The following is a 15,955-nucleotide window of genomic DNA, read 5'->3' on the forward strand; positions in this document are numbered from 1 at the left end:
AGCCCTGTTTTTGCAACCCAAGCTTGAACTGTTCTCTCTACTGAACTCAGACCGAGTATTTAGGTATAATTTATTTAATCCAAAACAAACTATCATTCCATGGAGGGTTTTATTGCCTTCTTGCACTATTTTTCAATTTTGTATTGAATATATTGTATTGAGTATATTTACATTTTTCTTGCTGGTAAATTGGAAGCTACTTGAGGACAACAGCTGGGTGTAAGCCGCTTGTCCTCACTCCTGAAGCCTGACAATACCTTACACGTGGTAAGTTCTCAACTAGTGTTTCCTGATTTTTCTTTGATTTTCAAAATACTAATGAGGAAGGGAAACAACTGTCTCCGTCAACCCCTCTGACAATCTCCAAACCAGGTAATAGGTCTGTGTCCACCACATTGCCAGCTTTCATGATGATTTAAAAGAACCCTGGGAATGAATAAGACCTAGAAAACCATAGTTTATACATAAGTATCCACAATCAGAGGCCCTTACAAAAGCTAAGTACCTTTGTATAGAGTGTATAATGCAGTATTATGAGTAAAGATTTCTAACATAGAAATGAGTCCATACTCTTGGTTTTCTGTTTGTGAAATGAAGTTCTGATGTCCCAAAACAGAAAACTGTGGGCATTTGTCAAAAAGTTTTACTTATAGGAGTTCCCATCATGGCTCAGTGGTTAACGAATCCGACTAGGAACCATGAGGTTGCGGGTTCGATCCCTGGCCTTGCTCAGTGGGTTAAGGATCTGGCGTTGCCGCGAGCTGTGGTGTAGGTTGCAGATTCGGCTCGGATCCCGCATAGCTGTGGCTCTGGCGTAGGCCAGCAGCTACAGTTCCGATTCAACCCCTAGCCTGGGAATCTCCATATGCCGCGAGAGTGGCCCAAAAAATGGCAAAAAGACACACACACACACACACACACACACACAAAGTTTTACTTAGGGAGTTCCTGTCATTGTTCAGAGGCAATGAACCTGACTAGTATCCATGGGGATGCAGGTTTGATCCCCAGCCTTACTTAATGGGTTAAGGACCCAGCTTTGCCATGAGCTGTGGTGTAGGTCACAAACTTGGCTTTGCCATGAGCTGTGGCTGTGGTGTAAGCTGCCAGCTGCAGCTTGGATTCGACCCTTAGCCTGGAACCTCCATATGCCTCAGGTGTGGCCCTAAATAAATAAATAAGTTTTACTTATTTTTACCCAGTGGTACATTTATTCTACAGACACTATGAGCAGAGGTGAGAGAGGGCCTGTCATGAAAGATGCTGCTGCCAGGTATGAACAAGCCTACCAAGGCTGAGCTTTGAGCAATAAGCCAGTGGTGAGATTTACTGGAGCAAAGTTCAGGAGAATTGCATCACTGCCAGCAGCCGTGCATAGAATATACACTTTGTGATTCTTTTCACACATCTGGAGCTAAATGGTTAACTCACTTCTATTTTATCCTGGGAAGAAGTTATTAGGGTTTTAAAGAATGCTTGAGAATATTTCTGGTACAACAGGACAAACCTATGAGAAAAACTGATAAGAAGGAAAAGATGAGCCTGGCTTGGTTTCTTTGCCCATCAAACTCTTCATCATCTGCATGGTGGAAAACGCTGGTGATTATAAAATCCTAGAAAGGAGTCTATAAAATATGCAGGTGATTTGGACCACAGAATGTCTTTCTTTTTAACAGCAAAGTTGACATATGCCTACTTGGATAAATTAAGATTCCTCTGACTCATTTGCTGAGGAGAGAAGAGGGGAGAAAAAATGACAATTAGAGGGAAGAGGTAAAAGGTATTTTACAATGATATAAGGATTCTTGCCTTGCTTGTTTTAAAAAATAAAGGTACCATAAAGCTGAATCACTCAAGTTACTCCAAGGTTGCAGATTTACTAAAGCCTTAGGTTTTCCACTGAAAATACCTAGGAGGTCTTTATGACAAGGTGCATTGCCTCACCAGGAGCCCTCCTTTCAATCGTATGTACTATGGACCCAGTAGCACTGACACCTTAGAGTGAGTATCCAAAATTGGCAGAAATGTGTCCATATCCTAGTTTCAAAATGTTGGAGGGTCCATATGCCTTAATGCATGGGGCATTGACCTATGGACACATAGTTTATCACCAGGTAAAGTTGCTTTAGAGAATACCCACATACACCAGGAACCTACTGCCAGAATGCTACATTTTCGTTTCTGAGAATCCACAATAGTTTTTGTTTGTTTGTTTGTTTTTCACTCAGGTAGCTCCTTTTTTTTTTTTTTTTTTTTCCTTTTTAGGGCCACACCTGCAGCATATGGACTTCCTACACTGTAGGAAGAGTGAACTATACTATAGCTTGTGGCAACGCCAGATATTTAACCCACTGAGTGAGGCCAGGGATCGAATCCGAATGCTCTGTTGGGTTCTTAAACTCACTGAGCCACAGCAGGAACTCCTTAAAAAAATTTTTTTAAAAGACAAATATCTATTGGCATGTTTGATATCGTGAACTCAGCCAAAGCCGAGGAATTTCTGAAAGCCCCTATTTGCTTTTAATTATTTGCTCACCTTCAAGTGTATGACCCAGTAAGAATAAATATACTGCAAGTAATAGGTAGCCATGGTGAATTCCTTTCTAACAGATACCAGTGATGCAGACGTTAAAGACAGATTCATTCTTTAATTCATCTAATAGATATTTATGAGCACTTGCTATCTTGGCTATGTCTCAAATTCAGGTCCCTCTAACATTTACTTCCAGTTTTTAAGACATAACAGGATATACTTCAGGAATTTTCCTTTGAAGAGTTTATCTTCATGAGTGTTAATGATTGGGGTCAATTTACATCATACATAAATCTGAATGGATTTTTTTTTTCAAAGAGGAAAGTAATTAGCTTACATTTTGTAGTTACATCACTACATAAACATCAGTTCAATTCTGTCCTCTAACATACATGAAAAACTTAAAAGATTGTCATTGAAGACAATCTCTCTTTTACACAAATTGTTTTGAGTCCTACCTCCAAATTTGGAAGAGAAATATACATTTTTAAACATTGGAAATTTACTTCTAATGAGTAGGCTTATTATTTTTTGAAGGCTAATTTTGCACATTACATGTTACCTTGTCCTTTTCTGTCAAGCACTAACCAGTTTATAACTACGTACTTATTTGCATGGTCATTGAGTTCATGATGGCCTCATTAGCTAAACCTGAGCTCCACAGAGATAAGGGCTGTGACTCACAAGACATCACCATGCCCTGGATGTTCACTCATTTTTCTGGTACACAGCTGATGTTCCACAGATTTTGGTTGAAAGAGTGAAAGACCCTAACAGTAAATAATATTATGGAAGTGCAGTCGTGATTTGAAGGATTTGTTCCTAATATGAAATCAAGCCTGTAGAAGAAATTTCAAATGAAGGAGAAAAATATAAATTCACTCAGGGGAGACATTCCAAGTGTCTTTCTAGCCAGGATGTGCCCTGCCCTTGGTTCTCAAACTTGAATGTGTTCATACGTGCAAATGAGCTTGTTCTGTCCCCGAGGCAGCTTGAGGCAGACTGCAAAGTCCATGCTATGACAGTGAGTCAACCCTGTGCACACTGAGGACTCACTGATTATGGAGCAGCCTATTGGGCTTATCACTCAGAGGACAGGAGCACAGTGAGCTCTGGCTAATTCTGCATGGCTATTTTCTGTTCAGAGCTCCATGGTACTCTTCCCCAGAAACTACAGAAACTCAACTGCTAACTGAAACCGCCAGCCCCTACTCCAAGTCCCACAGCACAATAATGATGAAATTCCTATTGTAGAGAGCACCTGGGGATCAAGTGGGTCATCAGCCATAGTCACAGCAGCTGAGGAACAGAAGGGAAGAAAGAAAGAGAAAGAGAAAGAGAAGAAAGAGAGAGAAACAAAGAAGGAAGAGAAAGAAAAGAAAGAAAGGAAAGAAAGAGAAGAAAGAAAGGACGAATGAACAAACACAAGAAAGAAAGAAAGGGGAAAAGAGAGGAAGAAAGGAAGGAAAGAAAGAAGAAAGGGAGAGAAAGAAAAAAGAAAGGAAGGAAAAGAGAGATGAAGGTAGAAAGGAAGGAAGGGAGGGAGAAAGGAAAAAAGGAAGAGAGGAAGGAGGAAGAAAAAAGAGAAGAAGGGAAGGAAGGAAGGGAGGGAGGGAGGAAGGAAGGGAAAAGGAAGTCCTAGATATGAGACTTGACAGGGACTCAAGTAAAATGCATGGGTCACCTTCCTAGTGGCATTAAGTATTAGTAGTGTCATCATCCAGCCTATGACATACAAAGTGGTGAAATTTGGGTGATGTATTTAATGGGCAATTTCCAGTTTGGTCTTTTGTTAGGATTTAAAGATTCAGTAGGATAGAAAGAACCTCAGGGCAGTGTAATTTCTAGAAATATGGATGAATTTCTGTTTCTGTGGGCTCTGTCAATAAGGTTCTCTTTACATGTTTTGAGTTACCATCTAAGTTATGAGCAAAAACTAGGCAGCACGGCTGAGGGGTCTAAGGTGCTGGATTAAGTTATGAGCAAAGAAAAGCGAAAATAGCAGCCTACCCGCAACGCGTTCCATTTGTCACGTTCTGGTTGAGGGAGTCGTTGGTCCATACTATGGTGTTATTCACACATGCTTTTCCAGGGATCTGGAGTTCTTGTAATTCCATGTCATAGCCAATAAAAACATCTGTCATCATGCCAAAAATGAGTAGCACACCTGGCTGGGCTGTTCCATGGAGAAATGCACACAAACTCCCCACAAACATCAGCCAAATATCAGTCTTTGAAGAAAACCGAAACTTGAAAAACAAAGGATTCAGAGATCATCTATGGGTGAAAAGCAGGAGAGGCAGGAGGACTACATAATTATAGTTACTAAATTCTGATAAATAGTATTCAACACCATGTTTTAAGGGAACCATTTTTGATGCACAGTAGAGTTCTCACTAATATTGAAATAAATGATACATCAATTACCTAAGTCATTAGACTCTTACATTGTTAGCTCACGTTACTTTCTTCTTAGTCTCTTAATTCCCTTTTTATTATCTCAAGAGCTGACCCTAGTTCTTAGCTATTCATCTCCAACTTAAGGGGGAAAAAATGACTGGTACTGATGCTATTGTCAAAAATACATACGATGTGGATTATTCGGCAATAGCATAAATTGGCTCCCAAAACTGATGCTGACGATAAAAATCATCTATTTGTACCTAGAAATGCCTCCAGTCTATGCAGATTTGGGGGAAATACCTATACTATGGAATTTCTAAATATCTGTCATAAAAATAAAATGTATGACGTGATTTCTGCGATAATTTTCCTTACTAAAATCATAATTATGGACTTGGGGATTATCTTTTAGAACACTTTTCTTATCTTCCAGATGGTAGGATTTGTGTGTTTAATCAGCAATAAATTTCTAATGGCTATTCAGCCTGCTATCGCATAGACAAAGTTTATGACTCAAAAGGTAATCACTGTAGTTAAAAACCTGCCAATATGACTAAAGAGTTAACATTTCCTCCAAACATTTCCTCTGAGATCTGAACAACTCACTGTTGCAAAACCTGTGCGGTAAATCAGCACATTTTTATTACCAGTTGAAAGAGGCCAACTTGACTGCCGCCACCTTTCTTCTCATCTTGTAGCCTGAGGGGGAAAACAGGGACTTACAAGACATCTTTTCCAAAGCAAGGAGAAATTCTCCCTAGATTTCTCTAGGGTGATTTTGTGAGTCATTCTTGAGTAAGAAAGAAAGCCCCCACTGGCTGAGAAATCCTTGCCAAAACTGGTATCCTAAAGACAGGCTTTTATTTTCAGATTTACCTCTTCTAGAGATTTCTATGTCATTCTATGTCATGTTCAGTAGAGATTCACTGAGGTCTTTCTGAGAGGTACTGAGAGAAAATAAAAAGTACTCTGTATCCTCTGTTAGAATAACAAATAGCTATTGGACCTCAGCATTGACACCCCAACCTATTTCTATCTACATTTCTTTGCAGATAGAGGTGATTGGATTATCTGTTTCCATCTAGCACTTAAAAATTTTACAACTACAGTATGTAGGGTTTATACAATGAAAAATTCAAGAAAACTCCCACATTTCCCATAAAATCATATTTGCTTATTATTTCTGATTATTTTCTTTCTCATGAAATTGTACTCAACCTCTCCTTGAACTTTTCAACTCCAGGGATCTCCACCTGAGTCATCCATTCATGAATACACCCTTGAATTGTTTTCACCAGGAACTCCTCTACTCCATCAGCTCTTTGGGACACCAGTGCCTCTTGTTTTCTCACTTCCTCCTTCCACACCTATGTGTCACCTCAGTTGAGCCTCTCAGTTCCTTACACCCTCCATTTATTTACAGTCACTAAACCCCATCAAGGTTTTGCTTTGTTCCCCAGGCATCCTAAGTTCCATTGCCTGCCATTCAGACCACACTCTCACTATCATCTTCAATCTTTTCCTCCAAATCCATCCTTAGAAACCCCACCTCTGTACCCATCTGGCTGTTTCCCCTTCTCCTCCTGAAGCCGGGCTGCTGAGCTTTCCAGAGACAACCTCTCCACCCTCTGCACTGAGGCTGCCACATGCCATGCTTAGCACTAGACTGCCCTGAGCTTCCCTTCCAGCTCAGAGTAGAATCACAAATCCTTGCTGCAACGTCCAAATCCCTCTGTGGCCTGGCCAGTTGACTCTCTGAGCTTTGTTTCCTTTTCCTGCACTCCAGTTCTCACCACCTAAGCCACCTCTTTGCTTTCCTTTGTCTGTGTCAAATTTGTTCACACCTTGGGGTGTTTGCACTTGCTACTTATTCTCCCAGAATGTTCTTTCTTCAGATACTTTTGTGGCCAACTCCCTCGCTTCCTTCATACCTTCTCTCAGAAGTCGCCTTCTCAATGGGACTTTCCATGACCAAAGACTTTAGTCTTTGCAAACTATTGCCTTTGGAATGGATTAGCAATGAGATCCTGCTGTGTAGCACTGGGAACTATGTCTAGTCACTTATGATGGAGCATGATAATGTGCAAAAAAAGAATGTGTATATGTATGTGTAACTGGGTCACCATGCTGTACAGTAGAAAAAAAATGTATTGGGGAAATAACTATTAAAAATAAATAAATAAATGAATAAATAAAAGACTTTAACAATTCAACTCTCACCCCATGTCATTTCAAATCTCCATTTCCATGTTTATTTTTTTCTTCTTAGAAAGGGGATGATAAAAATTAGCTACCATGTTATATATTTTATTTATTTATGGTGTTTATTATGTCTCCCTTGCTGAGGGAGGAGCTCTTCAAGGACATGTGAGTTTCTCAACGGTGGAAATTTGGGGCCTATTTTGTTATTTTCTATATCCTCAGCACCTATAGTACTGCTTGGTATCTAGTAGGCACTCAAGATTAGTGAAATGAATGAATGAGTGAATGAGTGAATGAAGAGTATGCTCCCCAGCCTTGGCTCAACCCACAACACTGGACTTCATCCCTCTACAGATGCTCCCACCCCCCTCTGCAGCTTTGTCAAACTTCAACTGAGATCTTCTCATTCTACCTTACTATGTGGTAACCCAGAGACAGGTTCATTTCTTCTAAAAATCAAAGCTCTTACTCAACCTTTCCGCTCATCCTTTCATGGCAGCTCATTCATTTGCATCCATGCCCCTTTTCATCTCTTTCCCACTCAGTGAGAAAAGAGTGGTGCTCCCAGGCTGACCCTACTGTTTCAAGTTCAAAGCTAATGTTACCACATCCTCCACCTCCCTCCGTCATGACTTACCTAAAATTTCTTAAATGCCTTTCTCCCTTTCCACCACCTTGATTTCTGAAACTTAGCTTGTGCCTCCCTTCTGTCTTCTAGAACAGACTCCATTAATCCTGCCCTCGTGCTGAAGAATGATTAACCAACATTTGTTTTATACGAGAATTTAAACTCTTAAACTAAAGAAGTATCTAATAACTATATTTTAGGTTTCCACTATTTGCTTGTAGAAGAAAATTGGGGTTTAGGGACCTCTGCTGTGCCCACAAAATCATACTTGTCCAACTTTCCCTCCACATGTTTAGGTCAAAAATTCCCAGTGTGGCACAGCCAAAACAAATCCGAATAGTATCCATGAGGATGTGGGTTCAACCCCTGGCCTGGATCAGGAGGTTAAGGATCTGGTGCTGCTGTGACTGTGGTGTAGGCCAGCAGCTGTGGCTCCAATTTGACCAGTAGCTTGGGAACTTCCATCTGCACAGGTGTAGCCCTAAAAAGCAAAACAAACAAACAAACAATTCTGTGGTGTACCTGGACATGCAGGGGAGATTGGGACCTAATCCAAAAGGGATATCCTCAAAGGGTTTTGAAATTAAATTCTATCAAAGTTTTAAAGAGAAAAAGAATGGATTATACATATACCACTCATAGGAAGTACAATGTGTATGAAAATGTTGTTTCTTCTTTGTGCTTTTCATGGAAATATTAGGGAATTATTCTAGAAAAATGCGATGCATTGTTGAAACAACCACTTACCTTTGTTTCTTATCATTCGCTGTCAGGATAAAAACAGTGCATAAAGGAGTTAATAACAATGACAAAACGTAGTCATTAACAATTTTGCTCTAGAAAACATTCCTACAGTTGTTTTTATTCACGGAACAATGCAAATTAATTACTCGATTCTCTCCTCTATCCCTCCCCCCTCCTTCTCTCCCTCCATATTATAGAAGAAGATAGTCTTTCACAGTCAGGAATGCTGCCTTGACTACATTTCTTAACTTTTCTCCAGAAAAAGAAATCCTTTTATCTTTGGAATGCCAACTGGAGACCAACACTTCTAAATTAGCTAGAGAAAAGTCTAATTTTCTGAACTAACAAATAAAGTTAATATTTATTTATTGTCCTTTAGAAACAGCTGAATTTATCTACCTAAAATATAGACCACAAATCAACCAGACAGTAAGATGCTATTGACATCACCATGCAGGTAGAAGCCATAGGACTGAGCCACATATTATTTTCCCCAGTGTAGGTCAGAGAAGAGGGGGAGGAGGAGATGAAAGGGAAGGTTCAGGGTCATGGCTGCAGGGAAGCCATGGGGAAAGGAGCCCAAGGTGCTGATGTCAACCATTGCACCGGACAGCACATCCTGGCTTCTCTGGCATTTAGCTTAGTTTTATTTCACTTCATTTCAGTAAGAGTAAAGAGGAGGAGTTCCCATTGTGGCCCAGCTAGATAAGAATCCAAATTATATCCATGAGGATGAAGGTTCGATCCCTGGCCTTGCTCAGTGACTTAAAGGATTAAACATTGCTTTGAGCTGTGGTGTGGGTCACAGAAGTGGCTGGGATCTGGTGTTGCTGTGGCTGTGGCTGTGGTGTAGGCCGGCCGCTGTAGCTCCAATTTGACCCTTGGCTTGGGAACTTTCATATGCCAATGGTGTGGTGTCCCCCCCCACTTCCCAAAAAAACAAACAAACAAAAAAGAGTAAAGAGGCATTCATTACAGTGTAGATAGAGATTAAACTTTTAGGTTTGGGAATCAGAACTGGATTAGGATTACGGCTCCATTAACTATTAGTGATGTGATCTCTGCCAAGTTCAAAAAAGAATGTATCCAGGTCTCAATTTCATCTTCTGTAAAATGTAAAATCAGAGGATTTTTTCCAAACAAATAATAATAAGCACTTAGAAGCATCTGTCCTGACTATACACCACACGCTAGTGCTACAGGCCCCCTTTCACATTCCCTCACTCTGGCCAACAGAGTCGTCCTACTATTCCTCTTGGGGAGCAGAGCTCACTAAATAGGTATTACTATACTCCGTTATAACACTATATGAATAAAGGTAATAATAACAGCCAGTGCTGGAACAACCCTACTCCACCCAGGAAAGAGATATTTCGGGGTGAGATGCTTTCACTCACACAGGCTTTGTGAATTCTTACCTAGCACACTCAGACATTCCATTAAATGGGATCTGGGGGAGAAACACCCAGAGTTCGTAAAAAGAACATGCAGTAACGGTTCCATTTATTGTTGCTGAGGTTCCTCTGCTCCTGGAACCTGTACTAGCTTGTTCCATCTTTGTTCTCACCCCTCTTCACATAAGAGATAGTAAGAGAAAAAGGCCACTTACATGATTTGTCTGGCTCAAAACCGTAATTGTCCTCTCCACATTTCTTCACGCTGCGAAGAATTACCGAGTCAGACATAGTGATTGCAATCCACAGCCGGCAACCCTAGAAAATAAAATAAGAGGTACTGCAATTATTATTGATTTTCTCTTCTTTAATCAAAGTAACCAAACAAAAGAACAATTTGGTTCAAGAAATAACATTTATTAACAGTCTCAGACAAAAGCAGATTTTTTTTCATTGGCTAATAACCCCATGAAAGAGTCTAATCATTATGAAAGATAAACCCAAACCGCTGATTGCAGTTTTCTTTGGTTGAGGGATGGACAGTTGCTTTTTATTTATTTTTTCTACTAATCTATGCTCATTTGTCTCTTTGATGGATTTTTTTTTTTTTTAACAACTTTAAGTAAAAAAACACAAGAAGGGCACGACCAACTGGTAACAGTCTTGGTCACTGTAGCTAACCAACAACACCCAAATACTGGTGAGTAGGCTGCTGTGCTCCTTTGTAATGCACCCCCTGGATCCAGAATTTGGATCCAGCATGGACCAGGGGAACTGCTACCAATTCATTTTATAAAACAAGTATAATCTTGACATTAAAAAAAAAAAGAAATGTTATAAGAAATAGAATCATAATTACTTCTGAAAATAGATTTTAAAATGCTTCGGAGTTCCCTTCATGGCTCAGTGGAAACGAATCTGACTAGGATCCTTAAGGACTCAGGTTCGATCGCAGGCCTTGCTCAGTGGGTTAAGGATCCGGCGTTGTGGTGAGCTGTGGTGTAGGTCGAAGATGCGGCTCGGATTCTGCATTGTTGTGGCTGTGATGTAGGCCAGCAGCTACAGCTCCTATTCAACCCTGAATAGCCTGGGAACCTCCATATGCTGTGGGTGAGGCCCTAAAAGACAAAAAATAAAAATGCTAAATATGTTCAATATAATTGAGCAGTTTTATGAAAAAACAGTGAGCAATGCTGATCTTAGGAATGCAACAATTGTCTAATATCAAAAAAAACTGATCATTTTGATAGATGCAGAATAATATTCAGTAAGAATTAATAGTCATTCTTGATGTTTAAAAGCCTAGAAAATTAGAAAAATTATGATGCTGCAACTCAATGAATAAATTTGGATACGGATCAGTGATGATTACTAAAACCATTAATTGGAATGCTAGCAAAGATTAAATATCCAGTAGTACAAAGTGTTGTGAAGATGTGGAGGAAAGATATTACATTAAGTTGTCAAATCTCCTTAAACTTCTCTTGCATATAACAATTTCTCATAATTTTTTTTTCTTTTGGATGATCTTGGATCCAATTTTTTTTGGATGAGAGTTTTGAGAAGTACTGTGCAGTTATTTTGTAGAATGTCCCTTAAATTGGAATTTATCAGCTGCACTTCTCATGATTAGACAGAAGCTGTGTGTTCTGGGGAGGAAGACCACAGAGGTAAAATAACCTTCTCTTTACATCATATCAAACAAAGGTACGATCAAGATGATGGTAGCTATCAATATGATTTATAAGAAAAGTTTTTAAAATAAACTCAATATTGGAGTTCCCGTCGTGGCTCAGTGGTTAACAAATCTGACTAGGAACCATGAGGTGTCTGTATGTAAGTCAACTGGCCTTGCTCGGTGGGTTGCCTTGAGCTGTGGTGTAGGTGGCAGATGTGGCTCGGATCCCACGTTGCTGTGGCTCTGGCATAGGCTGGCAGCTACATCTCTGATTCAACCCCTAGCCTGGGAACCTCAGTGGCCAAAGAAATGGCAAAAAGACAATAAATAAATAAATAAATAAGTAAACAAACAAACAAACTCAATATTAAGAAGCATGAGTTCCCTTTGTGGCTCAGTGGTAACAAACCCAACGAGCATCCATGAGGACGTGGGTTCAACCCCTGGCCTTGCTCAGTAGGTTAAGTATCTGGCGTTGCTGCAAGCTGTGGTGCAGGTCGCAGACTTGGCTCAGATCCTGAGTTGCTGTGGCTGTGGTGTAGGCCGGAGGCTACAGCTCTGATTAGACCCCTCGCCTGGGAAGCTCCATATGCTGCTGTTGTGGCCCTAAAAGACAAAAAGACAAAAAACAAAAAATAAAATGAGACTTAAAAAAAAATCCAGTCTCTGACTATTTGTTTCCTGGCTTAGCTCTTCATTTAAAAAGGTTTCTTTCGACAGGTGTGCAAATATTTGGCAGTGTTTAGAGGCCACTGGTGTAGTGAGTGTCTCGCCCGTGAACTTTGGAGTTTCATGGATCCTGGTACTGCCTGTGGCTTCACCTTTGTTGCTGGATATGCTTTTGACCCACTCTCCAGGCCCTGGTTTCTCCATCTTTTAAGTCAGGGAGATGGTAGTGGTGGTAGTAAAATCCACCTGGCAGGACAGATGTGAAAATGACATGACACTGTGTCTGTATGTAAGTCAACTGGCAAAAAAGGAGAAGGCAGCTAAAGTCACCTTTGCCCTTCAAGCTTAGCGACCAAGTCCCTGCCCCCTCTCCACCCATCCTTCTGGGGTCATTTGTAGCAACACATCTTCTATTAAGGAGGAGAATACAATCAACCAACCTAGTGTCTTCAATTTCCCTCTGTATTTCCTTAGCAATTCTGTATATTAGACTTCGCATTAAGGTTGCTTGCATTTTGCTTCCTTCTAAACACAATGATTTTTGTGATCTCCATTTTATTATGAAAAAGTAACATTCTCAAAGACAAAAATTCATACCCTTCAGCCAGAGACCACCAGGAACTCACTTGTATTTGAATAATCTGGATTTATTTCTTGTTGCTGTGAGGGAGACTACCCTGGGGTGTCTCAATAAGAGGGTGTTATGAAGAAACTAAAATAGGATTGGGGCTTTAGCTAGGTGATCTGAGAGAAGGTCTAAGGCAGGGAGGTTGTTCCACATTAAATGCTGTCAGAAAGTCAGAGCAACTTTATGATTTGGTGAAGAAATAGCTGTCAATCACTTATCAAGAGAGAGGGATGTTTGATACTGTGCAGGTTGCAAGTTGACCTCGTTCTTGCCTGTTTGGATAGAATTATGAACTGGCCTTGCTTTGTTTCATTTTATCCTGGTCTCAGAGTGACCTTCTGAGGTTGGTGGGATGGTTAGTTTTATGTGTCAGTTTGAGTGGGCTAAGGGATGCCCAGATAAAACATTATTTCCCAGTGTGTCTGTGAGGGCATTTCCAGAAGAGATTAGTATTTGAATTGGTAGAAGATGGCCCACCAAAGCAAATGGACATCATTCAACCATTTGAGAGCCTGAATAGAACAAAAAGACAGAGACACTGACAGCAGAAGAACTGAGAAGACATTTTTCCAAAGAAGACATCCAGATGGCCAACAGGCACATCAAAAAATGCTCAACATCATTAATAATCAGGAAAATTCAAATCAAAAAAAAAAAGGAGATACCACCCCATATCTGTTAGGATGGCTACCATCAAAAAGACAGGGTTGGCTGGACAGTGTTGTAGAGAAAAGGGAACCCTGGCACACTGTTGGTGGGAAGGTAAATTGGTGCAGCTACTATGGAAAACAGAACAGAGACTCTTCAAAAAATTAAAAAAATAGAACTACCCTAGGATCCTGTGATTCCGCTCCTGGACATATATCTAAAAGAAACGAAGAGAGTATTGAAAAGAAATCTGCACTTTCATGTTTATTGCAGCATTATTCACAATAGCCAGGATATGGAAACAACCTAAGTGCCTATCAATGAATGAATGGATAAAGAAGACATGGTGTCTATGGCATGGGTTTGATCCCTGGCTGGGAGCCATGGGTTAGAATCTGGCATTACCAAAACTGTGGCATCGGTCACATCTATGGCTTGGATTCAATCCCTGGTCAGAGGACTTCCGTATGCCACAGGTGTGGCCGAAAAAGAAAAAAAAAATTATGAGAAAGAATAAACAAAGGCTTTGTTTGTGGTATTTTCCAGGAAAAAAAAATTGTTTCCAAAACTAGCTGTTATATGAATGGACTCATATCATTATAAATGTGCTAAGATATATCATTAGACCATGTTTTCCTCTACTGGTTAGTTCCCTTTTTTTTTTAGATGAGATCTGGGGAAACTCACACAGCAGGTGCTGGAGAATATCTTTGCTGGTCTCTGAAACCCTGGAAACAGCGAGAATCTAGCTTCAGTGATAAATGCACCTGTTGTACAGGGTAGTGAGAGATGCCTCCTCCTCAACTTGGTCCTTTTATGATTTAAGAGTGCAAGCACATGCAATGTCCACTCATTCTACTCCCTCAGCTATTATCCACAGCATCTAAGCTAACGATATATCCTTGAGCTTCCTGAAGTGTGCGAAAGCGATAAGTGTATTGTACATTGCGGGACCCTTAAATTAGGGTTTCTTAGCAATTTATGTAACAAAATTGTACTTTAACCCCCACAAAAGAACTCAGATTTGAAAATAAAGTACCAAGCTATTTCCTTTTCATTCTGCCTCTTTATATAGTAAATAATTTTTTTTTGGCTTTTTTTTTTTTTTTTTTTTTTGGCTATTTCTTGGGCCGCTCCTGCGGCACATGGAGGTTCCCAGGCTAGGGGTTGAATCGGAGCTGTAGCCACCGGCCTACACCAGAGCCACAGCAACGCGGGATCCGAGCCGCGTCTGCGACCTACACCACAGCTCACGACAACGCTGGATCGTTAACCCACTGAGCAAGGGCAGGGACCGAACCCGCAACCTCATGGTTCCTAGTCGGATTCGTTAACCACTGCGCCACGACGGGAACTCCATAGTAAATAATTTTAATCTCTAAAAAAAAAAAAAAATCTCTTTGGGAACAGAATGTGAATTTTCAAGGTCTTCCAGAAAAATTGTCTTTTCAATACACTTCAGAGAATCTACGAGTTAAAGTTGGAAATCAAGATTTCTAAACACTGGTCAGCAGATTTTGACACCCTAGTTGTGGAATCCCCCAAGTATTCAGAACTGCCTAGGCCAGCACCACTGTCCCCTTGGCCAAATGGCATGGGGTCTATAACCTACTTCATGCACTTCGATTTAACTATCCAGGGTTGAGGTTGCTTTTTCTTTGATAAAATGTGTAATCTTATCAACACAGAAATCCACATTTAGAGGACAGTCTCTTGACCTTTGTTGGTAGACACACCAAAGACTTTTCTACCTTAGAACATAAACAACGACCTTCTGGAAGATCACTGCCGAGGAGGAGAGAGGAGGCAGAGAACAGCACTTGGATGGGTGGCCAGAGAGAACCTGGGATACTGACAGACCTCAAAGAGGGGCTAAAGCTGAAGTGCTACAGGGGTTTGAGGCTGTCATAACTAGAGGAGATACAGGGTTCTACAGGCCAGACCAGGAGCAAATCCAAGATCTGAAGACTACGACATGTCAGAGCCTGCCATGGGCCATGACAACAAGGCTTGCCAGTCTGACTTCAAGACACCAGCCTGGAGCAACAGATGAGCCAGCTAACCTTCACCAAGGCTGGATCAACACTAGCATCTGGCTGTTGACACTGTGGGAGAACTGGGAGAAAAAGAAAGGAAAAAAAAGGAAGGGAGAAAGAAAGAAAGGAGGGAGGGAAGGAAGGAGCGAATGAATGAAGAAAGAAAAAGGAAGGAAGGAAGAAGGAAAGGAGGGAGAAAGGAAGGGAAAAAACCATTGAGGTGAGAATAACTCTCCTGGAGCTCCCCTTGTGGTTCAGCAGGTCAAGAACCCAACATAGTCTCTGAGAATTTGAGTTCGATCCCTGGCGTCACTCAGTGGGTTAATGATCCGGTGTTGCCACAAGCTGCAGCACAGGTCACAGATGAGGTTTGGATCTGGTATCACTGTGGC

General features: G+C 40.8%; 1 protein-coding gene across 1 annotated transcript in view; it reads right to left on the bottom strand.

The window, feature by feature from the left end:
* Positions 1-10,195, bottom strand: part of ABCB11 (ATP binding cassette subfamily B member 11) — a 71,865-nt gene extending 61,670 nt beyond the window's left edge. The window contains exons 1-4 of the mRNA XM_047770443.1: positions 10,120-10,195; positions 8,514-8,532; positions 5,584-5,635; positions 4,544-4,782 (exon numbers count right to left, since the gene is read on the bottom strand). Of these exons, the coding sequence (XP_047626399.1) occupies positions 4,544-4,782; positions 5,584-5,635; positions 8,514-8,532; positions 10,120-10,195 (386 nt within the window). The remainder of the gene's footprint in view (positions 1-4,543; positions 4,783-5,583; positions 5,636-8,513; positions 8,533-10,119) is intronic.
* Positions 10,196-15,955: the final 5,760 nt, after the last annotated feature.

This window comes from Phacochoerus africanus, chromosome 3, assembly GCF_016906955.1.
Source record: "Phacochoerus africanus isolate WHEZ1 chromosome 3, ROS_Pafr_v1, whole genome shotgun sequence".
Taxonomy (NCBI): Eukaryota; Metazoa; Chordata; class Mammalia; order Artiodactyla; family Suidae; genus Phacochoerus; species Phacochoerus africanus.